Genomic DNA, 27,889 nt, shown 5'->3' on the forward strand with positions numbered 1-27,889 from the left:
TCAGTTACATACAGTACTCAGGGATCAATGCAATGATACACTCAACTCATTTCATCTCAATACTGAAAACGTGCAATTTCTTCAATTCCAAAATATTCATAAAGTATGTCCTGGACACAATTTGGAAGTTTCCAATAGTCGAGTTCACTCGCCCGTATCTTGGTATACATTTTGATAGTACTCTAGATTGAAATACTTACTGTGATAAGCTCGTTAATACTCTAAATTCATAGAATTATTTGCTTAAAAATTTATAAAATATCTCAATAGAAGGTACCTGCCACACAATATATTATTTTCTAAAAAAATGTCCTCAGAACCATATCTCAGACAAACACAGCTACATAGAATTATACAAGTCATTGAATTTGTTGGCTTTTTCTTACTTCCGAAGTATGAACTATATATTCAAAAAAGAGATTTCAATAAAATGTCTTCAATTTGCAGAAACTGAAGATGTACCTACCTCCTAGCAAAATGTATGTACACCATAGCACAATCAATTTTTTAATATGTAATTATGTTTTATATTGTATAATCATGTTTATGTTTATATGTATGTACCTCAATGACTGCTGAAAATTGTAATGTTTCTGTTCTGTTTAATTTATTGATTAATTGTTTACAGTAATGGGTCTTCAAAGAATATTCTCTACAACTACCATAATCGTAGGTTTGTTCATCGCTGTCGATTATGGGCTCTGCGATGAATTCAGGTGTAGAGGTTATGAACGTGAAAGAGTATCAGAAGATGCAGGTCCTTGGAATTGGCAGACTCATGCTATCTGGACCACTGTATACATTGCAGGCCTGGCATTGTTTGCAGCATACTTTTCTCTCTTAGACAGATATATTTTGACGAATATTGAAATGGTAATTGATTTAGTAAAATAAGTTTTCAGGAAAGAAAATTCATATATGGGCAATTGCCAAAATAGATTGAAAAATCTTGATTACAAATGAAATATGACAATGTGGTAAACATTATCACAAGCGATAACATAACTGTTTTGTTGCCGTGTTGCTCTACTTACCCAGTACATACTATATTATTCGGGGTTCCAGTCTCAAATTTCATTTCACCTGCGGTGGCTTCATTATTATTTGTTAGGTTATTCAGCTAGAGAATCAGACTTCATTTATGTTGATTCCATCTTCACTACTCTTGAAATAGAATAGGCAATACAAATTCAAAAACGCAGAAACAGTTTTTATCGAGATGAAGAAGGAATTAACATAAATCAAATCTGGCTACCCTCAGTAAACAATACATGAATTAAGGCCACACCCACCCTCGATAGAATAAGATTTGAGACCAAAACCCCTAACAATGCAGTATGTTATAAGAACATAGGCTTTCACGACCAGAGTTATGATTGAAGAGAACAAAATCTAGGCTAGTAAGCTGTGGTTGAATTGAACATGAAGTACCAAACTTTTCGTCTGCTGGTGTGGCAAAAATATCATCAGTGGTATGTGTCTTTACTGAGAGGATAAAAGTTATATTTTGAAGTCTCAGTAACGAACCACAATGCATTATGGTCTGTGAGGACAACTGCAAAATGTAGCAGTTGACTCCTTTTGCATTTTTTCAATTTTTAAACAAATCAACAATTATTAATTGTTGTTTACTGAACAATCAAATCTTCTTTTTATGTTAATTTCAGGGGTACAACAATATTGTAATTCCTTCGACTTTTCTCAGTACAGTATCCAGATCCGTATCATTCCCCAATACCAATGCTACTTCAACTCCTCGTTTCGTTGGAAATGGGCCCTCAGAAAGTTCAACTTGCTCTAAGAAATGTTGCGTAATACATTTAGCTATGTGGATGCATATTATTGGACTAATTTTCATATTATTGATGTTCTGGACAGATTTAATTCCAGAAATTGGAAAGGTGAGTCAGAATTCGTTATATAAATTGAAAAGTGAAGACGAGAAATTCGTTTTTTTTTTAAGAAAAAGCTTTTCGACTTTTCTCTTTTCCATCATCAAACAAAAAATGGTTTACGATTTTTTGTTTTTTTTTTTGTATTGTTTGATGATGGTGAAGTAGAAAACCAAAAAGCTTTTTTTCACAAGAAATAATTGTAAATATTTTGAATTGTCAAAATACTGCCAAATAAAGCTTTTTTTAAAATCCAGTTCAGCAACTCAACTCATACTTTATGTCTTCAAATATTTTAATGTTAAATGTTTTTCTTATGGTTTGAATGACATTTGATACGTATAAAACAATGGTAAAAATTTCAAGTGAATGATCAACATTAACTTGTTAACTAGTTCGGACTTCCATTGTCTAGAATGATTCTAATATAATATGATATGGTTTGCTTATTTTTATTTTATATTATTGTAATTTCATTACACTTTTTATTGTTTAATATAATTGAAATTTTCAGCTATCCATTTTAATTTTATTCGTTCTTTCACAGATTTCAAATCAGGCGATGATTGTGATATAAAGCAGGGAGTTCCCCAGGGTTCGAATTTAGACCCTTTTTTTTTTCTTGTTATTTGCTAATGATCTAATTACGTTCATCAGTAAAACAAACTCCGTATTCGTTACAAGTTATGCTGACGATACAATATTTTGATTGTTGAAGACAACATGGAAGCACTCCATAAAACTGCTGAGAATATATATGATAAAATCATATTGTGGGCTGAAAAGAACAATTTGAAACTCAACAAATCTAAAACTAACACCATATTGTTCAGCAGACGTGGTCAAAGGGATTCGATTATGAAAATAGGGAAAAATCAATTAGTCCTGTAGAAACTGTAAATATGCTAGGAGTTGTTCTAGATAAAAAATTAATATGGAATCAACATATTGATACGTTACGTAATAAACTGAAGAAAAGCTGCTATTCTATTAGATTCATGTCAAATCACAGCAGCTCTAGTATACTCTTAACATTGTACCATGCTAACTTCCATTCACACCTTCGATATGGCATTCTCAACTGGGGTATGAGTGCTTCTGTTAAAAGGATATTTCCCCTCCAGAAATATGCAGTTAGAATAATAGCTAAGCTAGGGTACCGTGTTTCATGTACAGATGCTTCTAAAAATTCTTACAGTTGCCAGCACCTACATACTAGAGGCTAGTGCATACGTTTTCAAAAATAAATCCAATTTTCAGTCCTCTCTTCCAAATCATAACCACAATACTCGTTCGAAAGATATAATTGTACCAAACGCTAATAGAACTTCTTTGTATGAAAAAAGCGTAGAGGACAGTGGGTGTAAATTATACAATATGCTTCCAATAGCTCTTAAGAATTTCCCTAATATCAATGTGTTCAAAAGTCAGCTGAAAAAAATGCTACTTCAAAGGACTTGTTACACCATTCAAGAATTCACCAATCAACTAACCTTAAATCTTGAGCTTTATCACATTTGGTTAAAGTGTTTACTTTCAATACTTGAGAAATTGTGTGTTGATTATATTTTATTGGCTTTTTTATGATCTATAACTAGTTACATTTATATTTTTATATTTATATGTTACTGTTATTACTTATGCATGTTTATCACTGTTTGTGTTATTGTGTTGTTTATATTATTTTGACTGACTTATAACATGGTTACATATTATTTGGACTGACTTTTATAATATGGTTACATGTAGTTATTTACATTTATATGTTTTTACATTTACTTTTACTTTTATAATTGACGTTTTCTTTGTTTATTGTGCATTAATTTCTGTCAACTGTACTTTTCAACCAAAGAAATAAATATTATTATTATTACTACTATTAGAATCATGTAAGACAATGGAAGTCCAAACTAGTAAAATTCACCAGGAAATATTGTCAACCACTTTTAATTCAAATATAGTAATAGCACCGTAGTTTATCAATTTGAAAATTAATCCTGTTTCTTGTTGTTTTTCGGGTATTTAAACACAATCTGGAAAATCGAAAAGCTAAATCGATCGAGAATCTATTGGAGTGTAATAAAAGGCAAACTAAAAATTTCATCTAAAAAAGTTACTGCATAATATAAACCGCTGAGGAGCCTTATTAGTCAGTAACTTTTCGTATTCACAAATGTTGCATATAAATAAAATAAATAATCGAAAAAATGAAATTTTAATACTTATTCATTCCATTCACAGGCCAAATTTGTTAAAGCCACAGATAGTGACTAATTGAGGTCTTCAGTGGTTTAAACCATGCAGTAACTTTTTTGCTTATTTATGAAAGCAAGAAAGTGTATGCTCATATCTGCCAGTGGATATGTGTTTGCAGATTTTTAAATCTTAGTCTGAAATTTTTTGATTAATTGATTTTAGGGATCAAACGCAACTGAATTCTGGAACTACACCCTCACTGGTTTCGTATGCCATTTTGAAAAACCGCACACTCTGAACGTAACTGGACAGTCACAGTGTGGCAATGTTCTCATCTTCTCCTGGATATTCTTGGTCTCCTACATACTCTTCGTGGTGTCATCTATGAAGTTCTTGATATTGTCTCAGTCAGCTGTTTATACTGTAGCTGTTATGTCGACGTCTCTCCCTCTGGTCAGCATTTGGTGGTCTATTTTCCATGCAACGCCCCATGCCAGTGGTAAGTTAGATTCAAATGATATGAAGTGAGATTGTCACAGTTTTAATTCGGTTTTCAAAATTTCCACCTTATGACAAAAAGGACATCATTCTTAGCTAATACTACGACAGGTATTCAATGTATTTTCGTTACAAAGTACTCATGCAATTTTTTCAAATCTAAACTACATAAGAATTAACTTATCTTTTGCTATCATGCATAAAACGGTGATCTGAGACGAATATTGACTTGAGAATACCAAATTTGAGATTTCAAATTTTTGTATATCTAGTAAAGTTTCAAGTAGGCGTTCAAAGTATTTTGTTTAAACAAAAATTAGAACTCCCCCTTAAAATATAGGCCATAAGAGTTTTTTCCAAACTTTTAAAAAGAACATAATTCATTTATTTAGTCCAGAAAGTTTAAAAAATTACACTTATTTCATTCTCAATGAAGAAAACAGAATATTTTGTAACACTTGTTTTCTCAAGTTCTCCAGTAGATTTAGTTTAATTTTTTCAATCGTGTAACGTCTGTAATGGTAAAAATAATAAACCATATATGTCTCATCAATTATGTATATAAGAAGTTTATATCCTCAATATACACAGAGTGAGATATGGAAAATGTACTACAAGGTATATTTGCCAGAGAGAAAACTTTTCGCAAAAGTTTGTTCGAGAGGGAAACAAGTTTCGATCCAAAAACCATTGCAAATCCCTCAACCCTTTAAAGAGGCATGTCATCCCCTGACTTTTTTCAATGGAAAAAAAATTGGGTGATATCTTATTGAAAAGGTTGACAATATCAACTCGTTCAGAAGGTATGGAGTTTTGAAAAGCCGGAAATATGTTTTTCATAAAATTGAATGGGATTCTACTTGAAAGCTTGTCGTATCAGATGATGAGATATATGTTCATTGTCTCGAGAAAAAAGAAATCTTGTTATTATAAAAAGTGCATGTATGCTTGAGAAAAAAATGTTAGCAAACACTTGAAATAACATGTTACACTCAGGCCATTCTTTCAAAAGAAGATTATCTATTGAAGAATTCTGTTAGTATGTAGTAAAAATCTAGTTAAGGTTGACATTTCAAGGAGATGAATATTGAACCTTCAAGATTGGGGAAAATCTATTAAGTAATTTCCAATTTTACATATGCACTTTGTACTTTCAATAAATTCAAAAAAGAAATGAAAAATTCACTCTTGAAAATTGAACCCTATAACAATGAGGAATACCTACAATATAATTTCCAATTAATGTATTTGCAGTCTCAATGAATTCAAAGAGTTAATTGAAAGTTTGCTCATGAAAGTTGAATCCTATAACACTGAGGAATACCTAGAGTATAGTTTATAATTGTGAATATGTTCGCATAAGTTTCTGTGATGTTATTTCATTATGTTTTCTGTAAGATTTTTATATTGTATCGTTAACATTAAAAAAAGAAAAAAACCTTCGCAATGAGCTATTACACAACCACTATTCCCATTACAAAATGAGGAAGACATCCACACTTGGATGGTTGAAGGTTTTATAAATGTTCTTGGATTAACCTTTTCGAACTTGCTTTGCAATATGTTTTCGATGACCAGACTGTGTATAATTTCCAAAAATGTTCATGTTTCAGAGTGTCAAATATCATATCAACTAAACAAATGTTCATTTATTCATTTACAAACAGAAAACTCCAAATCGATTTTATTGTAGTACATTTTGCCTGATTTCGACCATATGTAGGTCGAATATTTATTAGATTATGTATAGTTCAAGTAAACGATATAGTGCAACCTACTTTTCAACGGCTTTCCCTTAATAATATAGTTAGAGAACTAACCAATTTCGTTATTCAATAATCATATCTGATTATATAAGAATCACAATAACTATATATATATATATATATATATATATATATATATATATATATATATATATATATATATAAAAAATATATATAATAATATATATATAATAAATATTTCGTTTATATAGGTTAGTGAAAAAGTAGGGGTTCAAATAACAGGGTGATAATTGAAAATACTTCTGAATACTATATACATATATACAATCGATCGCTTCACTAACTTTCTTCAAAAGCTTCTGATGATTCCTCTTCCATATTCTCTATTCCACTATCACCGTCGTCATTTAAATCAATAATGAATTTATTTCCACCATTAATATGGAAGTGTCCAATCGCCATATAGCCTTTTTCAACTAAAATTACTTTTTTCTTCTTTTCTGCTAGTCTTTGGTAATATTAGATACTTCTTTAATTAGCACTATTACCTTCTTATCAAATTTTGGAAAGTTATTTTTACGCTTGATGCTTTATTTCAATTTTTCCCAAATCAACTCGATGGGATTGAAAACACAAAAATAGGGGGAAGTCTCAGTATGGTGTGTCCATACTTTCCAGCAATACTCTCAAGGGCATACACTTTTTCAGATGTTTTTGTCTGTAAAACTTCAAATAGTTGGTTTTTGGTATAGTAATATTCAAAATAAAAACTTTTATCCATTAAAACCATTCCTCGAAAATATTAGCTTCTCTTTTCTTATGATAGTGATCATTGCCGTCCTCAAGTTTTTTCCACATAATTTCAAAGAATTCGGAACCCATCTTTTACTTCCTCCGTAATGCACAATGATTAGTCGCGATCCTTTGTTTGCAGGCATGTTAGGCGTACACATTCTCGAACCGTCAGCCAAACCTTTCGTAACTGTGTCGTGTGTGTCATACCAAGTTTCGTCCAAATAGTAAATTTGCCATTGTTCTTGTCTATATTTAGTTATTTGTTCTGAGTATTTGTTACGCAATTCCACAATTTTTCTGCTTTCCATAACTGCTTGACGTTTGTTTATTATTTTAAATCTAAATCCTAGTTTCTTTATCCAATTCTGAAGAGTTTCGTCACAGCAGCTCACGTTATGGCCGGAAGTATTCAATTTCTTCCTTATGATTTCAGTTGTAGGAATCCCATTGCTTTTGTAACCGTCGTATATTGTTTTTTCAATAGTTTTATTTGATGAACATCTAAAAGATTTGGTAATCCTGTATCACATCGCGCCTTGCGTTTCTAAGGTTAGGTTTTTGACTATTTTACGTACAGTTGAGAAAGGAATTTCGGTCAAATCTGATGTTGCTTGTAATAGTTTGTTTACTTCGAAACCAAACTTGAGATGTAGATTTTTAATGTATCCGAATCTTATTCACTGGTATCTCTTTTTCGCATTGTTCACCATCGCTATTGGAATCACTACACTGGAAAAAGTTTGCGTTGTTATCACCCTCGTTATTACTATTTCTACTTGTCCAAGGATGCCACATTTTAAACAGATAACAAAAATTTTAAGTAATTATAAATGCACCAATATCGAAATTCAACACTCAAATCGCGATCAGTTCCTTAATTCCCCGATTGTTATTCGTCACCGTAACATGACTCCTCAGCCAATCATAAAACTCGGTTAGTAAAAATAATCCAATACGAACCGCCAATTCTACAGTCCACGTGGACTAGTTCGCAGCCGGTTCATTTCTATGTACTGGTTTTTTTGCCTTTGAGAGTGCCGGTAACTTTAAATGTGCACAATATCGTTTACTTCGACTATACCCTTTTTTTTAATGATATAAATATCAAAATATGTTCCCCGTCAGTATCCTTGGTGTGGTCTCCAACAATAACCGGCGAACTGATATGTTCACTCCTGGGATTGCCGATCATATTGGTTGGGCTCATATTGCTGTTCAAAGCCCACCTGAAGGATTATCAGTGGTCTAGACTTGGTGCAGCTCACATCATCTCCGGTAACCATTTCGCTTAAATTCCGGCTCTGTCATGAGCTCTGAAATTATTAAGCATTTGTTTTAGACGTCCATATTATATTTATTGTTTTAACTTTTGTGATTATCCGAATTCTAGGTATTTTGTGATATCGTTTCTGTTAAGTTTTGCTTTGAAACAGGTCCAAGTAGTGTCGTTATATTTGTCCGAACTGGGCAGATGTGGTGACATATTCGGCTTCGAGATTAGAGGAAGACAATATGTCATTACTGCTAGTCAAATTTCTCGTGCTACCTGAAAATAAACAGCTTTTTTTATCGACAAGACTGATTTTTCCGTAGACGAAGCTACAGAACTCTTTGTTACTTTTGTTTTCTTATAAGCTTATAACTTTTCACGATTTGTTCTAAAAATAATATTGCAAGTTATTGAAATATCTTGTTATGAATTCTTCAAAATCAAAGATGATCTGCGCAAATGCGACATCTCTCAGTTTGTGTGTGCTTTCAGGGGAAACACAGGAATAGCATATGTTTTTTTTTATTGAATTATACAGGGCGTTGCAGGATTGATGTTACGGGAAGTGTGATGTGCTAAAATTATTGAATTTTATTTCAAAATTGTGGGATAGAGGTTGGCTTGGTGAGAAATGAATTTTGATAACATTTCAGTTTTTTGAAAAACGAATCAGCCTTGATCGTTAAGTGAAAATTATTTTCAGATGATGTTCAAGACATGTTAAAATATTACATAGAAAAATTGGAGAAGTTATGGCTCCATATAACATTTCATAAAGATTCAAATACTTTCATTGAAACGTTTTTTTTTTAAATTATGCGAAATAAATTTGATTGAAAGGGGGAATTTTTTTTGGAGTGATTAGTTTGTGGAAAAGAACTGTTTTTTCCTTCCTATAAAGCCAAAAATATTTTTTCGAAATAAATTGTATTTACTCACAAATAAAATTGACAAAACGTAATAAAATCATTGATCTATGCACAATATACTCATTCAAAGTTACTTCCACCTTTATCTGCGATGAATTCGTGAGTAAATATAATTTATTATGTTTTGAATAAATAAAAAAACAGAGTCATAATTTCTCATCCTAAACAACTTTTTCCAGAAACATTTTGACTTATCATGAACCAAAAAGGTACACTGCCTAAAGAAAAAATAACTTTCTTTTCACCGTCACGGTCGACTTTTTTTTCAAAAACTGAATATTTCCTTGAAATTAAATTACGTTTCCAAATCATATGCATACTTCAGTCATATTAAGAAATGCATTCCTCATGAAACCCGATATTTTCCTTGTAATATTCCCCATAAGTCTCCATCAGAAGATGCAGAGAAATATGAACAAGTTCTGGAATTATCATCTTCTTGAAAACTCACAAGGTCTGCCATATTTGTATCCAATTCAGTTTCAAGCAGGTTAACTTCAAATTCCTTATCCCACTGATCCAATGATGTGATTACTCAGAAAAAGACAGCTACAACAGCATCAGATTAGTGATACATTCTTCAGTCAAAACCCGTGGTCTTAATGGGTTGAAAAATATCAGCAACACCTGTTTCATGAACAGTGTGATTCAATGTTTATCAAACACGAGATGATTACTGGAATATTTAAAAAAGGTTGAATATGTGGAAGATATCAATACTTATATAGTATTTCTAGTATGGAGGGTGCTTTAATCAAAGCTTTCACAGAAATTATCAAGGAATTGTGGTTAGAAGATTCATCTGATAGAGTAGTAAATAAACACCGTCTCCTAAAAAAGTCGGATTCAAAGATTCGCCCCTCAATTCATGGGTTATGCCCATCAAGACGCCCAGGAGTTCCTTCAATATATTTTACATGTTAATAGAACTATTGAGAAACCTAAACCGATCTTAACAGACAGCGGACAGCAGAGAAGCACAAGAGTCCTGCTTGAAATATTTGAGAATATACAACTCTAAGATTGTAGAATACATACCTTCACTAGAGGAAACTCTGGATGGAGTTGAAAAACCGACTTGTTTGAGGTGCAATAAATGGAGAAAATGTACAAAATACCTGTCAATCCATAAGTTTTTCTGTATTTTAGTACTTAATTTTAAAAAAATCTCTCCCAGGGGAAGCATTAGAGGCAAACTAAATGTTGATATCGACTTTCCTTTAGAAGGATTAGATATGAGTAATTATGTAGCAGCCAGTATGGCTTCTTGTCATTATAATCTATAATACATTTTCGAATCACAGTGGGCATACTGCAGACACCCTTTTACAGTCGCACGTGGTACGAATACAATGATTCACATGTGTCACCAATTAACCAAATCGCCTGTGAGGGAGAGGTATATGCCCTCTTTTATTACAGGAGACAACGAATTCGCACCTTTGAGGTAGTATAGTCCATTTGGATTTTTTTATGAAATAAATTCAGTGAATTGATTAGTATTTCATAGTTTCAATAAAGTATGGTCAGAAAATTTTATGACTATTACATCTCTTGTAACACCATTCCTGGGACACACTGTATATTATTTTTCACACACATACACACAATTTGAAAAAAATTTGGTTATTTACTTCTTCGTTAATATATTACGAGTGAGGAACTTGTAAAGAAAGGAATACAAAAATAATAATATTTAATACTTTGCACAAAGATATGTATATATCATACGCAGAAGATTATGTTTGATGCAAACAGGAAGAAAATTGAAATAGAATGTGAATGATATCTGTTTTGATTTCATTTTCAATGTTTGGTGCATAAACAGAACAAGAAAAAGTGATTTCTATGTTCATCAAAAATTGAAGAAAAGAAATTGCCGATTGATCCAGAATCTATTTATGATTATTTTTTCTATGTAAATCAATAGCACGTAACCCAGTTACTCAAAATGGAACAAGTCTAATGGGTAACTAGGTTCATCAAAAATAGACCTAATCAGGAAATTGAAAAGTTGAAATTACACAGAATATTTTGTCTTTCTTCGAATTTCATGTAATTACATATATCGGTAACATTGCATAAGATCGACAGACAAAATTTTACATTTTACAACCTAACTTTCAATTATCACATAGTATCAAACTAAAAAAATATGAAAAATTAAACGGTACACATCTAAACCCATAATGAATTTTACTATTTTTGTTCTATATTTTAATTTTCCATATTTCATCATTAAACTGATCATTCTATGGTTGACAAAAAATTAAATCAAAAAACCTAATTATCTGGTTAGTTGCACTTCAAGAACAATTTCCCCTAAAATCACACTATGCTATTAGAATGTCGAATTTCAATAAGAAAATTCAACTCGTTTTTCAAAGTGAAAAAATCTTTAATTTTTTTGTTGTTTTGTTAAAAAGTTTGCTATTTTTCAAATTGAGTATGCACTTATTATTTTCAGGACCTCTAGTTTTAATATGTCCTTTACTATTTTTATCATTTTTGCTGATCATTTAATTCACTAAAAAGAGTTGATGAAGAATCAAAGTGAAATTCAGAAATTGTTTTTTAAGGGGGGGGGGACTTGCCTCTTCTGTGAACTCTTTTAGTCAATTAAAGATTTGTTCAGAATTTTTTGTATGACAGTTTGTTTTACCGTAAAGGAGACAATATAACACTTTGTGAGGATAGAGAAATTAGGTAGTTATTTCTGAAGATTGAGGACCACTATAGATGCTTCCAGTTTTTCCAAATGAGGCGTTGGAATTTGATGGAGCAATTTTTTAAGGAAATATTACCGTACATTCTGAGTGGTTCAAGAAAAATATATTTATTGTGCCATTGGTTTTACCCCTACTTATTTGTAGAGCTTGTTGATCAGATTGACTTTGAGAATTGAATGGAAATTTCAGATTTTCAATGATGATCTTGAATAATGCTATTCTTTTGATACTAATTTTTTATTTGATGAATTGGTATATGTAAAAACGGAGAAGTGGGTGTTGTGTCATTGTCAGTTTTTTATACTGTTCCTAAGAAACTATAGAATCAAATTCCAACTCCCTACTTCCTAAAATCACCTCTTCATTTTAGTGATTGCTTGTATTGGTTGAAAATGAAACATGCAGTTTTTGAAGTATGTGAGCACTTCAAAGCTTAACTGTTTCATTTTTCTTGGATTACTTCATGTCGGGATTCTGTCAAATATAGTTAGACGGTCAGTGGCTGATATTAGAGTGTAGAAAAGCAACTTCTAATTCTCCATGAATTACTACGTAAACATCAATACAGAATGACTCTCCGAGGAATGCGTCGAAAGATATCGCAAGTTAAGAAAAGGTAGGAAAAATATGAAAAATTTAGTGTTATAGGAATGATATTGAATACAATTCAGATAAAATAGTTTTATGTTCCAAACACTTCTGGTTATCCTCGTAGTCGGCTCGAACTTTGTTATTTGAAATGAAACATCCTACATTTCATTACAGATTTAGATTCAACATCAAATTCTAAATCTTCTAGAATTCTAGAAATTCCATTTAAAGACATTTCTATTATATCGTCACTTTGAAAGTAACTCACTAAGTACAATAACTGACTTTTGAAATAATCGATAGTTAATAAAATACGAATAATAAATTTCACTAATGTATTTTAACTTGCGTCTGATATTCCTGATGTTTTTTCGATAATACTTCATTATGCTACCCTTTCCAACTAGTTAAGCCACCCACTAAGTGGTATTGTCTTTTGAGGAGAATTTTGAAAAAAATGTACTTATTCATTTTTACTTCTAAGATGACTACTGAAACAATAGTAGTTAGTTAATAAAATATCATTTGAAAAAAAAACTTCTATTGCTTTTTTGGGATAAAATTCGAAACTATAATTGTAACTATTCATTATTCGTTATTTTCATCTTCTACATCAGGTTCCGGCAAACGGTCCACTCTTCAAATGATTATTTTGTTCGCGTAAACAACAAAAATATATATTTTTCGGATTCAATGAAATTTCTGGGCACATATTTAGATGTAAATTTGAAGTGGAATATACACGTTGATCAGGTGTGTAAAAGGCTCAATAGTAGTTATTATGCAATTTTGCAGCTGAAAAATATATTCACACTAGAGCAATTAATAAACGTGTACTATGCTCTCTCATATTCACATATTTCTTATAATATTGTCCTATGGGGAAGTACGGCCAACGCTCGCAGAGTTTTCATCAGACAAAAAAGACTAATTCGTCTAATCTTTGGCTTAGATTACCGAATGACGTGTAGGAATCATTTTAAAAAGTTTAAATTACTGACAGTACCATCGATCTACATTTATAAAACTCTAACATATGTTGAACTCAACATCAAGAGCTTCTCAAAAAATTCTGACTCTCATGACTATGCTACGAGGCATGGTGACTTATTTAGAAGTATAAAGCACCGTACATCACTTTACGAAAGCAGTTCTAAATATAATGGAATACGATTTTTCAATCATCTCCCAAGTGATATCAAAAACGAAAAAAATATTAACAAATTCAAAGCAAGTTTGAAAAACTATTTAGTGGAGTCTTGCTTTTATGACATTAGTGAATATTTTGCTAATTCCTAGTTTTTTTTTATTTTGTTGTTTGCTTGTTTGTATGGACGATATGTTTAAAGAAATATAGTTATATGTTTATCGTATGTATATGTATATATGTGTACTTATATATGTCTGTCTACTTACATTTTATGACTTGTCCTATATCATGTGTATGATCTTAAAGGATGAATAAAGAATATTATTATTATTATATCTTACAGTTAGCGGTAGATATTCATACCAGTGGTGCACCTCTTCCGGTATTAAACTTTCGCGGCACAGCTTTAAAATGTCCTCTTTCTTCTGTTTTCTAATTGGAAGCAGTTGACTATAAGCTGGTTCAAGTCCAAGGACAGAAATTTCAGACATTTCATTTTCAGCAACGATACGATGTCATCATTTTTATCGAGATTTCGATTTGTGCATTAGTTTCTTAGCGAAGGCTTGCAGATCCTTAAAATCCTCATATTTTAATTCCTGTTCAGCTGGTTCAGCATTTGTTCGTTTTTTTTTGTCTATAGGTATTTCTGCTTGAAAGACTTCGCTTAAAAAAAGTCAATCCAGTCATTTATAATAAACGCCAATTCATTTTTTTTTTTGCATTATCTATGGCCGAGTTCAAGGAGTGGCACCCCATGCCGACGTCTTATTGCCGGGTGTTTTTCTGCCTCTTCTGGCCCAGCGGAATCTTTACTCTTGATAGCAGTTTCAATAGGGCCATTTGAAATACAAAGTGTTTTCCAAAAAAAATTAGCACAAGTTCTGAAACGACCTCTTGCATTTTCCAAATAATATACTTTTGACACTCTTCGAGCAGATGCACTGTCTTTATCAACTCTCCTACGTTTTAGCTCAAGACATTGCACATTTGCAATAATAAAATCTCTTCGTCGCTTATTACTTCCCAGACCCCAGTATGTTTTATAAGTGTCTTCTGTTCAGTGAAATTGCTAGTACAGTGGAACCGGCAGGTGGTGTAATTTATTTGTTTAGGATTTAGCATTACAAACTTTTTTTTTGTTCTTATACGGTAAACACATTGATTTTCGTTGTTTCGTTATGTTGGCTTGCCAGTTTGATGGAATTCGTTTTCTTCAGCGTGTTGGCATCGGTGTTACTTCTATTTCATCGGAATCGCAGATATCGTGACCCTTAATTAAAGACGAAACGTAAAAGATGTAAATACTTTATAACCAAAAGATAGAAAATGTGGTTTTACCTCCCATTTATTTACCATATTACTTACTATACACAAAAGGCAAGTTACAGGTTGTAGTCCAACAAAGTCTTTATCACCATCACTATATTTTCTACCCGATTCTGTATTATGTGAAGCTTCATTAGCCTTTTCAACTTAATTATCATTTTCTCATTTATGCAAATATTGCATAACTATTATGAACATGATAATTCTTACTTATATGATTTTACTTTTAATAAAGAAGTTTAACTGAAGCTTAAAGGTACTTACATGTATTTTTTGTTCCACTTGTGCTCGTTCGCATAATTCTAGGGCATTTTTTTTATTATTAATTTAGTTCTTTCACTCATTTTACACCGTACTATGAATAAATGTTTTAATAAAAACAGGTCTCCTTGTGGAATAACCCACTCAACTAAAATATCGTAACACGTGTTTCAACAGTTGAAACTGAATAAGTACTCAACGCTTTTATTCTGTGTACTATGTTGCCCGGTTGCTATGGTAGCTGGTATAGGTAAATCTAATCAAGTGCATTTTCAGTTTTGCTTCTCAGATGATTGTTCACAAATTTGCACTTGATTATTTTTACTAATACAGTTCTATGAAACTAAGTGGAATTAACACTTGATTATTTTGTCTTCGTGTAGAGCATGCTATAAAAAGTGTACTTGTTGAGAAAAGTCATTTTGCCTCAAAATGTCACTTAGTGAGTTTTACCTTTGAAGTGACGATATATTCTATTCTATTATATATTTTTTGTTTCTGTCATCAGACTTTTAGGAAAAAATTTATACTGGAAACTTTTTTCGTTTATTGCAATCAACATTCGAAATGAAGATCATTTTCAATCATATTCTCAATACAGAAATCGGTAAATCATTACCGATTTCTGTATTGTGGGGAAGGACACCATTATGTAGGTTAAAATTTTTCCGATATTCTGCAAGCGAAAAATGTCCAGAACTGTCACCTCCGTGTCTTGTAAAATATTTACATAGCATATCAACTACGAATTGATGAAATGAAAAAAAAATCATTAATACAGTTTATTGTAAGATTTTTTCTATAAAGGGTTTCACAAAAACCGCGACACGTGTTTCGCTATACAATTAACCCTTGAGAAAGCTATTGTATAGCAAAACACGTGTCGCCCTTTATAGTGAAAATCGTACAATAAACTGTAATACTGAGTTTTAATATGGATTTCCATTAAGTATCGACCAGTTCTATTCAATTATGAAGAAATATAACTATGTAACACTATAATTTTGAAATGCCCAATAGTTGAAATTTTGCTTATCTTGAAAATGTCTTGCTCTAGTAGTATGTGGATTACTGTCGCTCCAAAAATGTGAATTGTCTCTTGAATAAACCGTTTTTCCCAAATTTGGTCTCGTCAGTCTATATTAATTTTTCAAAAAATTCATGGTCACCAAATCGTTGTGTTGAAAAAATTCCTGCTAGTTCATACATTTTTGAAAATCAGTTTTTCTCAAAGCCTGGAAAATATAGAATTTGAATGGTTGATATTTGTGTTTTTTCGAAATCCTTTTTATTGGTTATCTGGAAATTTCAGACTCAGGATTCGTGATAAAGTATCCAACAATCGGTTTTCTTCCTTTTACTCAAACTTACTGGCTTACAGAGACAGGCTTGTCTGGCCATTAGTAGTGCCTCAGTACCACACCGTCAGCGGCCATGGAAATCCTTCTAGATGTACCTTCTCTCTACATTTTTCTGGAGAGAGAGGCTAGATAGACTGCATACAGACATGTGCACATTGCCAATTGCACAAATCAATTTAATGCAGAGTGCAACAGACTGTTGGTTGACACTGGAAGTCACAGTATTCTGGAAATGACCTTTGAATGCCTCCAAGTATCAACTACGAACTGCCTCATAAAGTACTGTTCCCTGGATCTCCGAGAGAAATAAATATTGAGAGCAGATAGTTGTTGGTTCACAGATGGATCAAAAAAAACCTTCCGGTTCTGGTGCAAGTGTTTTCAGTTGCAGACCCAGGACAGAGATATCAACTTGCCTAAGAATTGTATGCGGAGAGATTGGAAGAATCCAACCTCATACACAAGTCAATTAAAATATTCTCGGACAGTCAAGCGGTGTTGGAAGCTCTTGGCTCCTACCAAGCAATGTCTAAATTGGTAGCAAATTGCCAAAAACGAATCTCCTTGATAAGAAGACTTGATAGATTGTCTCTGGTCTGGATTTCTAGCCATACTGGCCTGAAAGGCAATGAAGCTGCTGATTCCCTTGCAAAGGAGGGTGCTGCAAGCAGCTTCATTAGACTATAACCTGTCATTGGCATCCCTTTAGGGTTTGCCAAACAAAGATTGAACACCTGGATGGCAAAAAGATTTGGCAAAAAGATAGGACCTAACCTGACCTACTTAAATAATCATTTTTGCAGGTTTGAACGATTTTCTTTCCGGGGATGGCTTTTGTTTGTGTGGATATTGGACGGCAAATGCATCACATGGCTAATGTTACATTATCCATAAAGAATGAGCATATTGAAATAATCTCCAAGCATAAAATTTAAACCTGCAGGTATTTTGGCAGTTATGAATATTCCAAAGCTCACGAATATTTCCACAGCCAACTAACATTTACCTGAGTAAATTTTTTCTTGCCCCAGAATTGAAATATCAAAACATTTATTTCTATGAAAACTATGCATTCCAGGTATAGAGAATATATTTGAAAGTAATCATCATTTCAAATGTTAATTGCGATAAGATGATATGCGAATACCATGTAGTATAAACTTTTTTCTGTCATGACAAAAATTAAAAAGGAATAATAGAAATGAGAAATATATTCTGCACACGGAATTTTTACATCAAATTCTGAATATTTTGGGAACTATGCAAGTTAGGAAAATATTGTATGTAGAAAATAATATAAATCTGTAATCAAATGTAGGATGTTCCGTTTAAAATAACAAAAGTTCGAGCCTACTCTGGGTAATATCAGAAGTTTTCAGAACATGAAAATATTTTAGCTGAATTGTACTTCGTCATTCTTATACTACCAAATGTTCACTAATATACGTATATGTTCGTCTAATATCTACTACCAAATGTTCATAATTATTCTATTCGTATTTTAGGCGATATTTATTGATGCAGTTCCCAGTTTACTATTGCCACAGAACACTGGAAATTGGAATTGTTTCGCATCAAAATTTCTTTCAAGTATTACCTATAAAATGGAACTGTTTCACCTAAAAAAATTTAAAATAGATAACTTGTAGATGAAGTATTGCTTTTTCAAGGTGCAGCAAAAATTTTCTAGTTATCCTGGAAACCAAAAATCTACATTCAAGAACTAAATCCAAAAGCCTACATATGTCATAAATAACAATTTAATTTCCCAAGACACCTATTTTATCTTTTTTATTACTCTTTTCAAAATATCAGCATTTATTGATTTGTTATGAAATTAGAGTGAGGATTAGTGTATACCTAATGTGTTTTCCACTAATCTATTTTTCATAAATAGCTTAAGAATATTTAAATTTTTATGGCAGTTGGTTTTTCAGGAGTCCATCATTTTAAGTATGAATAGAGATTATTAAAAATAGAGTGTTAACGATAAGATAGCATTCGAATTAAAAAAAAAAACTTCGAATTGAGTTCTTGAAGAATAATGGCCCTCTAACTATATTTGGAAATATTATTTGTATTGAAAGTTTGTGAGTATTTTTCCATAAAATCAAACTTCCTCTTGCCTTAACCTCACAACATTCTCGGAGATTACAAACGCAATTGGAAAGTTAATTTCAACCGAATTATTTTTGGAAATTTTAGTAGCGGTAGTTTTTTCGAAATGAGGTACGAAGTGCCGACAAATATTAATCAAATAGTTATAGCTCTAACCTGTTGTAGCCCACTCATTGTTGGTTAGTAGTGTTACAATCCTCGTCCGAGATTATTTAACCTGTAACACTAGATGACTGTTAACCTACAAATATGTATTGGAATAAGTATTGTGATAATTGTACGACTCATACTCGGTATTGTTTTACAAGATCATGAGATGATGCATTTATAATTTTTGTATATACAATTTACAAAAAAATGTATTGTCGGTTTCAGTTTTCTCATATCTTTTTCGTACTGATACCAATAGAAAACTATTGAAACAAACAACTTGTATGCTTTTTTGGGAATGTTTTCATGTTCCAAATGCAGTCTCGAAACTACTGGCCATTTTTTATGCTGAAGGGCTCAAAATTCTTCAATACTTTTTTCGACTCGCGTTTCACCAACCAAGTTGGCGTCTTCAGGAGATTAATAAAACTGATTCCGTATTTGAAAAACACTTTATTGTGAGATTTTCACTAAACAATTTTACAAAAACGTGGTAACAAGTGCAATTTGTTATCATTCATTTAAAGTAGAACTCATGTGGATGATATCTGATTTTTATTCCACAACGAATGGTTGAAATACAAACTGACTAGAGAAAAGTATCTTCTGTATAATTCAGTGTTCATATAGAAGTATTTGTTTCGAAAGAATTTTTTTTCTTTCGTGTAATTCAATGTTTATATGAAAGTAGCTGTTTCAGGAGGACTTTCTTTCAGTTTGTGTCTGAAAGTTACTTCTTTGCATGATCTACACATCTATGTATAGAATTACTTATATTCAAATTGAGTACTTCCTTCCTTTCTTTGGAAGATTCCCTCATCCTTTTTTTTGTATCAAGATGGAGTAGTAGAAAGCCAAAAGCTTTCTTTCCCAAAAAATACATTAGCTCATATTTTACAAACAAATCATTGACATCGAATGAACTCATAATAAAAAAAGTCTATTCCAGAATTCGTCTTTCAACCTGAGTTTATCTTCTCACCGATCATTTCTAGAATATTTTTCATGAAACATTATCAAAAATTGTATCAGTAGTTTTGAGGTCTTATATTCAATATTGAAATTGTCCCAAAAAAGCATGTATCCGTTCCAATTCCGTCTCAATAGCAACGAGATATAAAATTATCCGTCACGACCTCAGAGTCTTCGAGAAGTGCCAAAAATTCAATGTTCAATGTGCCATCGGGGAAAGGAAAAAAATTTAAACTGTGTCTTCTAAAAGTAGATCATTGGTGGAATAATCTTTGAGATTAGCTGCAGTTATTTTGGTAGTGATTGGTGATTCGTATTTGTACAAAATGGTACGCAAGATTGGGTATTTGGAAAAATTATAGCAATTCTCAAACAGTCCTGAATATTTTTCATGATAGTACAATTATTTTTCAGTTTTTTCCAAGCTTATTCCACTTTATGGTACAAACATTACACTCTTAGACTCAATCCTGTGTATTCCAATCAGTATTTTTCAAATTACTCATAATTTTCCAAATTACGAACTGTTTCAGCTTTAAAACGGCTTTAAAGAAAATGGTAAGAATATATATACATACATTATTCGATATTCAATAAAAACTTGTCATTCAAGAAATCTCAATTATTACTGTTAATTATAGATTCTCAGTAAGGTTTTTAGCTGTGAGTATTGTATTATTGGAGTATGGTAAAAAATAGATTTATTATTGTTAGACTTCAAGGAGTTGAACTGTTTTTTTTGTTTTTATTTATACTTATTCCTCACCTTAGAATAATATTTTTAGCCAGACTGAAGTAGAACCAATTGAAAATTTACAGATTCATGTAAAAACTTGATAATACAATTTACTGTTAAGATTTTTCACTATAACACGTTTTACAAAAACCGCGACAAGTGTTATCGTTATACAGTAGCTTCCTCAATCAGGAATATTGAACTACCCTTCTCTAAGTATTCATTGCCTTGACTTTCATGTAGGCCAATTTGGCCAGATGAATAATTCTTTAGTTACAACCATTTTATACTATATTACCATCTACCTACTGAAATAATTTTTGTTACCACCTAATGTCTAATTGAGATATATAATTCTAAGTTAGAAAAAAATACGTCAAAGGACAAATTATCAATCATTAATTGAGTTCTCTTAAAAACAAAAAAAACATACACTCAATTCAACCTTCTGGAGGGTATGGAAATTGATAAATTTGTAAGTTCTCAAATTCTTATGGACGATCAAACTAATTTGAATAACTCGCCTCTACTAAATTTGTTCTTATCAGTGAATCGTACGTAGTCCCTCATAGATAATTACTATGTAATAATCGTGATTGAAGATAACAAAATTCGGCAAGTAGGCTGTGATCGAATGGAACCTTAAGTATCAAAAGTTTCGTCTGCTACTGCGGAAGACATTATCAGTGGTATATGCGTTGACTGCGAGAACGAAAGTTAGGACTGAATCAATCGGTGCTGAGAGATATAACTTTGTTCCTCGCTGTCGGTGCATATACTACTAATGATGCCTGTCGCAATAGTAGACGAAACGTTCATACGACCATGACCTACTAGCTCGAATTTTGTCTTGACTCTGGCTGTGGAAGCCTGTGTTCTTATATTATGTAATAATCATTAATGTATTGCCTTTTTTACGAGGACCCCAACAATTTGCAATTATCCATTAATTCAGTAAGGTTTCAACCTTGAATCAATTATCAAAAAGAACTTTACGTAGTAACAAATATTGTTAGTCTAGGTAGAGAGAGTATAAAATATCTGTAAATTAAGAGTAATTCCTTAATTCTGCTGCATAACTACTGTTATAGTATTTCCAATACCAATTGGAACAACACAGAGAAGGAATTCCCGCCTCGACATAGGCGTCGGCATATTATTTTTCAGTTTTTCAGTTACTTATTCTTACAATCATAGCAATTGATCACCCCATGAAAAAGTTATCTCAACTGAATTTTTCCACCATGGGTAATTATAAAAAAATTCGAAATTTAAGGTAGTTGATTTCCGAGTCGAAGACTCTAAAATACAAAGAAAACAAAATAATTACACCGAATTCTCGTCAAACATATATTTACAAAATAATAGAGGCCAACAAAATTGCTAGAAAAATCAAAATTCTTCTTCGCTATATTCGGATGAGGTGGAATCATCATCGGGTTGAATAACGATCGGATTTATGGAACTTTGCACATAATAGTTGTTCTCTTCTTTTATAACGTGGGCCACACAGATCTTTCACACATAACTATTACCTACTTCATTCTCCACTCGCCTTATATTGTCAAGCACCACAGCATTCAAAGTCGGTGACTGATTACATTTCCGTAAGCTTTCTTTCATTGTGGCCCAAACCATTTCAATTGGATTGAACGCACAATAGTATGGAGGCAAACGTAAGAGAATATGACCACGTGTTTCACACATCGAATCAGTAATATACTCTTTTTTGAAATTACGTTGTTTTATGGTCGCCAGTAATACTTTTTTCTTTGGAATCTTTTCGGGTATTTCCATGTCGTGATTTCGCATGAAATCAACAATATCTGCTTTTTTGTGTTATTGTTTGGTATTGTAGTCAATAACCGAGAATGATACGAAGCGTTATCCATAACAATAACCGAGTTTGGAGGAATATTTGGGAGAAGCTGCTCACTGAACCAGGTTTCGAATAAAGCCGCAGTCATATCTTCGTGGTAATCAGCAGACGAATCTTTTATATTTTTGGCGGAAGAAGCAAAGCGTTAGGTACGAAACCACTTTCATTCCCGGCATGCAAAATTATAACATGTTTTTCCTTTGAAGAATGTGTGTTCAAAGCACAATACTTGGTTTCGTTTACCCAGCCATATTTGACAACATGATGGGTGTCAAAGCAAGTTTCGTCGAGGTAGATTATATTTCTGCTGGATTCTCGGTAGCTTTTCATTCGCCTCAAATATTCTTGTCGGAGTTGAACAGTGCGTGTCGATTCCATTATGACCATCGGATTGTTCAATTTTTTATATTTGAAACCACAAGACAATAGGACACCTCGTAGAGTTTCTAAAGATTTGTAATTGTAATCGGGATAGTCGAGTAATTTATACCAAATCATTTCCAAGGTTGGTACTTCATTTTTTTGGTATATACCATAAATTGTTCGCCGAATCACATCTTTTCTAGCACCATCAACGTTTGCGAATTTGTTATTCCTTTGTTTTCGTTTCATTGCATGATCAATTACATCCCCTATTTTAATGACTCGAAGAACTGTCGAACGAGATAGTTTCGTTAACTCGCATATTCTATTCACAATAGCATTCTGTGAAGTGTGACAGTTTTCTTTCTTCAAGCATTCATGAATATTTAAAATTATTCGCTGAACTTGAATATGTAAATCCTTTTTTTCAAATTCCGAATCCCTGTCGATTGACACAGATTCCTACACGTAATGTTATCATTTGTTTCAAAAGGTCTCCAGAAAGCCATTTTGATGAAAGTACCCAAAAACGATGAGATTGGAACCTTTGGTGTAAAAGTTGAAAACTTTTTCTAGAGATCAATTACCCTAACACTAAACTGATATTTTTGCACTCGACGCGCGTTTCGCTAACAAGGTTAGCATCTTCAGGATAAGGAAATTGATACTGAATCTGAAGACAAGGGTTAGCTGTTTATATACCTAAAGTTTTTGGGTCCGATGTTGACTTTGTTTGTTAAATGATGATTTTTCGGTAATTAACTAGTGGAACCACTACCTGCAAATTAATGTGTCTGCTTTTTAATCTATTGTTGACAAATTAATTTGCAGGTAGTGGTCCCACTAGTTAATTACCGAAAAATCAATTAGGATAATCATCATTTAACAAAGTCCACATCGGACCAAAAAACTTTAGGTATATAAACGTCTAACCCTTGTCTTTAGATTCAGTTTCAATTTGCTTCTCCTGAAGATGCTAACCTTGTTAGCGAAACGCGCGTCGAGTGCAAAAATATCAGTTTAGTGTTAGGGTAATTTATCTCTTGAAGAAGTTTTCAAAAATCGGTTTGCAAAACGACTCACTACTTCATCTAACCCCACGAACTCACGGCACTGATAAAGAAATATTGTGAAACGGACAAACAATTAGTATTCAGCCAGTCCAGCTAGCCGAGCCTTTTTTCCTCAACTACATTTGATAGCACGTTTACTAACTATCTGGGCGACTAGGGGCCACAGGCAAGAAATGTTTATGACCGTACTCTTATTTTTATTGCCGTTCCAATTGGGAATGGATAGACTATAATATTCATGTGATATTGTCAGTAATTTTCTAGGCTTTGTTGTTTTTACCTCTTGAACTTCATTAATTCACCACCTATAATGATTTTTCAGATATATCTATTATGTTTTGTTTGGAAAATAAATTTGATTTTTTGCAAATCAAGTTTGTCTCAAAGTACCTTGTTCTTTGTGTTGGAAGATGAAAAGTCTGGAAAAGTGAATCAATATATCTAATATAAAAAGTATAATTTACAAAATGATGTTGGCAATGCTGGATAAAGGTAATATATGGCAAACTGAAATTATTAGTCATGTTTGGATTCTACTGTTGGTCTGGCCAAATTATTCTAATATCTTCGGTGGTGGTGTGTATTTTAAACTTAAGATTCAACATGTTATTGCTCAATATAAATTGTCATATAATTGACTGTGTGTTATTAAATTTTTATTGTATCTAGCCTTTCATTTCATCCCTCGATGACTGAGTCTTTCTAGGAATGTATTGAAATATTGAAAAAAAAGAGATGAAACGTATCAATCAATGAAATACTTATTCTCTTTAACACTCTTTTATTATTAGCTTCACCTGTATGTATTTATGTTTGTAACTCTCCTTTTCATTTCATATTTATTCCCGTTTGAATTCGTGGGATCTGTATTTGACAGAATTATCGACATTATTGCTTGATCTATTCGCGGGCAGATGGCGCTGTACGTAACCTCCTTGATATAATTCGAACTCACTTTACATGTATTTCTTCATTTGAAAAAAGTATTTTTTTATTAACACGCGCGCCTGCTGCTTTATTTGTTACCCTCTTTTGCGCTCCTGCTGCCTTCCTTAGGCTTGGTAGCTGATTTTCAGGCTTCCTCTCCGGAATCGGCAAATATCAATGGTAATTTTTCTAAACAATATACGGCTTATTGATCCCAAAGTTTAGATAAAATAAATATAGTTTAAAAAAACTAAAAAACACGCTTTTATAGCATACGGAACTAAAAAATGAAAAATAAAATATAGTTTAAAAAAACTAAAAACACGCTTTTAAAGAACATCGAACTAAAAAGTTGAAATTTTTTTTTGATAAGCTTGAAACAATAACGAAGGAAAAATACTAGTATTATTGTGAAAAAAACATGGGCGCTTTGTGCCATATTTTTTGTATATCAAGCGCCCGTCGGTTTTTTCATAATAATACTAGTATTTTTCGTTCTTTATTGTTTCAAGCTTATTTAAAAAAAATATTTTCAACTTTTTAGTTCGATATTCTTCAAAAGCGTGTTTCTTAGTTTTTGTAAACTATATTCAGTGCGGTCCATATGTATGGAATAAATTCATTTTTAGCGTTATTATGTACTATGTGAAAAAACCTGAAACAGGTCGATTTTTATTGTTAAATTGACAATTTACAGTATGAAAATATTATCCCCCTCCAGCACACCTTCTGAATTATAAGCACCCCCTCGAAAATTTTAAATAGCAAAGGGGGTCGTGTGGCACCTTGTTGGAAAGGGATTTTATTCCTCTGTTCAGCAATATAAAGTTTTTTTAAGTTTGGTGCAATCATAACTGAGAAAATTGATTTTTAGGATGTAAAATTTTGATAATGTCTCTAGGTATCACAAAACTTTACGTAGAATGAAGATAATAATGCCACATAATATTTAGAATATATTTTTCAATGTACTTTACAATTAAATTAAATGTTCAAAATGACCACCATTAACTTCTTATCCTAACTTTTAAATCAGCAATATTGTTTGGTCTATTAAAATATACTTTAGATTTTAAATTTAAACCCCATAAGAAGTAATCGAGGGATCTAGCCGGCCATTCGATCGTTCCACGTCTTCCAATCCACCTATTGGGAAAAACCTCGTTTAAATAATTTCTAACTGTACGTGCAAAATGCGGTGGAGCTCCGTGTTGTTGGTAGTAAATAGTTCGATCCATCTCATTTGGATGATTAACATCAGGAAAATGTATTTGAAATGTAGGCACTAAAAAGTTAATCAAAAAATCTAGATAAACCTCACCATTAACAGTGCCCTCAAAAAAATTAGGGCCAATAATTTTATTGTTAATGATACCAGCCCAAACGTTAACTTTTTTAGGATATTGAGTGTGAGTCGCACACATCCAGTGAGGATTTTCTCTGCTCCAATATCTACAATTCTGTCTGTTAACTGTTCCGTTTACATGAAACGTCTCTTCATCAGAAAACACTATTTTGTTTATGAACTGCAAATTTGCGTTCATTCTGTACATCATCATTTCACAGAATTCTTGCCTTCTATCAGGATCATCTTCATTTAAGTCCTGAACCAACTGAACTTTGTAAGGGTGATATTTTTCTTTATGCGAAACTCTCAAAATAGATGATTTAATTACATCATTGTCGGCAGCAAGTTCTCGAGTTGTCTTATGCGGTATGCGGATTTTCCTCAATCTCTAGAAGTACATTTAACTTTGTTTCATCAGTAAATTGAACATTTCTACCTGGTTTTCCAATATTTTTTACATGTCCAGTTTCACGAAACTTTTTTCAATTTTGCTAACTGTAGACTGCAAACACGTGTTGACCAGGGTATTTATTATTGAAAATTTCACAGACCTCCTTTTGAATTCTTCTTTCATTACAACCAATCATAATTAAAATGTCTATTCTTTGAGTCTCGGACAAATAAGCCATAATTAAATTTAATACGCTCACAAATATTATACTGACGTCTTTTAGTAACTTTAAATACCTAAATGACAGCAGCCTACTAGATTCATATCAATTGTTTATTTGGCTTTCTGTCTAATATTTTAGTATCTTCAAAGATTTTTTCCAGGATTCAAGGTTAGTAAGGAGCATGTTACAGGGATGGTCTGTTAATAGATCAGGTTATTGTCAAGAAGTGAATAATGGTGGTCATTTTGAACACTTAATTTGATTGTAAAAATTAATTTTCTCAGTTATGATTGCACCAAACTTAAAAAACTTCATATTGCTGAACAGTGGACTAAAATCCCTTTCCAAAAAGGTGCCATACGACCCCCTTTGCTATTTGAAATTTTCGAGGGGGTGCTTATAATTCAGAAGGGGTGCTGGAGGGGGATAATATTTTCATAGTGTAAATTGTCAATTTAAGAATAAAAATCGACCTGTTTCAGGTTTTTTTCACAGTACATAATAATGCTAAAAATGAATTTATTCCATACATATGGACCGCACTGTTTATCTGGTGTAATGGTTTCGTAGAACAGAACCAACATCTTTGAGGTATTGGAAAAGAGAGAAGATTTGAAAAATAATTGTCTCCTTTTGAATATTTCAATGCTGATTCACCGAGATTTCAACCAGAAACAATTTTTTTAGAATCTTTAGCATTTTCAAAATCTATTTAATTTCTGATATCCACCAATCCACTGAATCTAACACCCCCAGTGGACTATCGTATTGAGTAGGGAATATCTTAATCCAAGTGACTGCAGCACTTGTCAGTGGAAGATTGGATAATCGGACAAATTTATGAAGCTTTGTACAGCAAGCGACAAACGTGATCGCGAGCCCGCCCCCATGTGCAGACACTCATTTTCAATGTAACCCCCACTACAGCTCTTGCAAGACATAAAAATGCTCTGTACAGAGGCGTTGGCGTTTGACGTCTGA

The 27,889-nt window shown here is 32.3% G+C and overlaps 1 protein-coding gene across 3 annotated transcripts in view; it reads left to right on the forward strand.

Moving 5' to 3' along the window:
* LOC111511973 (uncharacterized) overlaps positions 1 to 27,889 on the forward strand; it is an 88,017-nt gene that overhangs the window by 1,750 nt on the left and 58,378 nt on the right. For 2 of the 3 annotated variants that reach the window (XM_074175018.1, XM_074175019.1), the window contains exons 3-5: positions 629 to 873; positions 1,668 to 1,901; positions 4,311 to 4,587. In XM_074175018.1, the coding sequence (XP_074031119.1) occupies positions 629 to 873; positions 1,668 to 1,901; positions 4,311 to 4,587 (756 nt within the window). Of the gene's footprint in view, positions 1 to 628; positions 874 to 1,667; positions 1,902 to 4,310; positions 4,588 to 8,233; positions 24,684 to 27,889 lie in introns of those variants that run through there. The other variant, XM_023168057.2, reaches the window with a different exon arrangement.

The sequence above is a fragment of the Leptinotarsa decemlineata genome, unplaced genomic scaffold (genome assembly GCF_025532065.1).
Source record: "Leptinotarsa decemlineata unplaced genomic scaffold, Ldec_3_MD MMD2_tig00000882_RagTag_RagTag, whole genome shotgun sequence".
In the NCBI taxonomy this organism is placed as follows: Eukaryota; Metazoa; Arthropoda; class Insecta; order Coleoptera; family Chrysomelidae; genus Leptinotarsa; species Leptinotarsa decemlineata.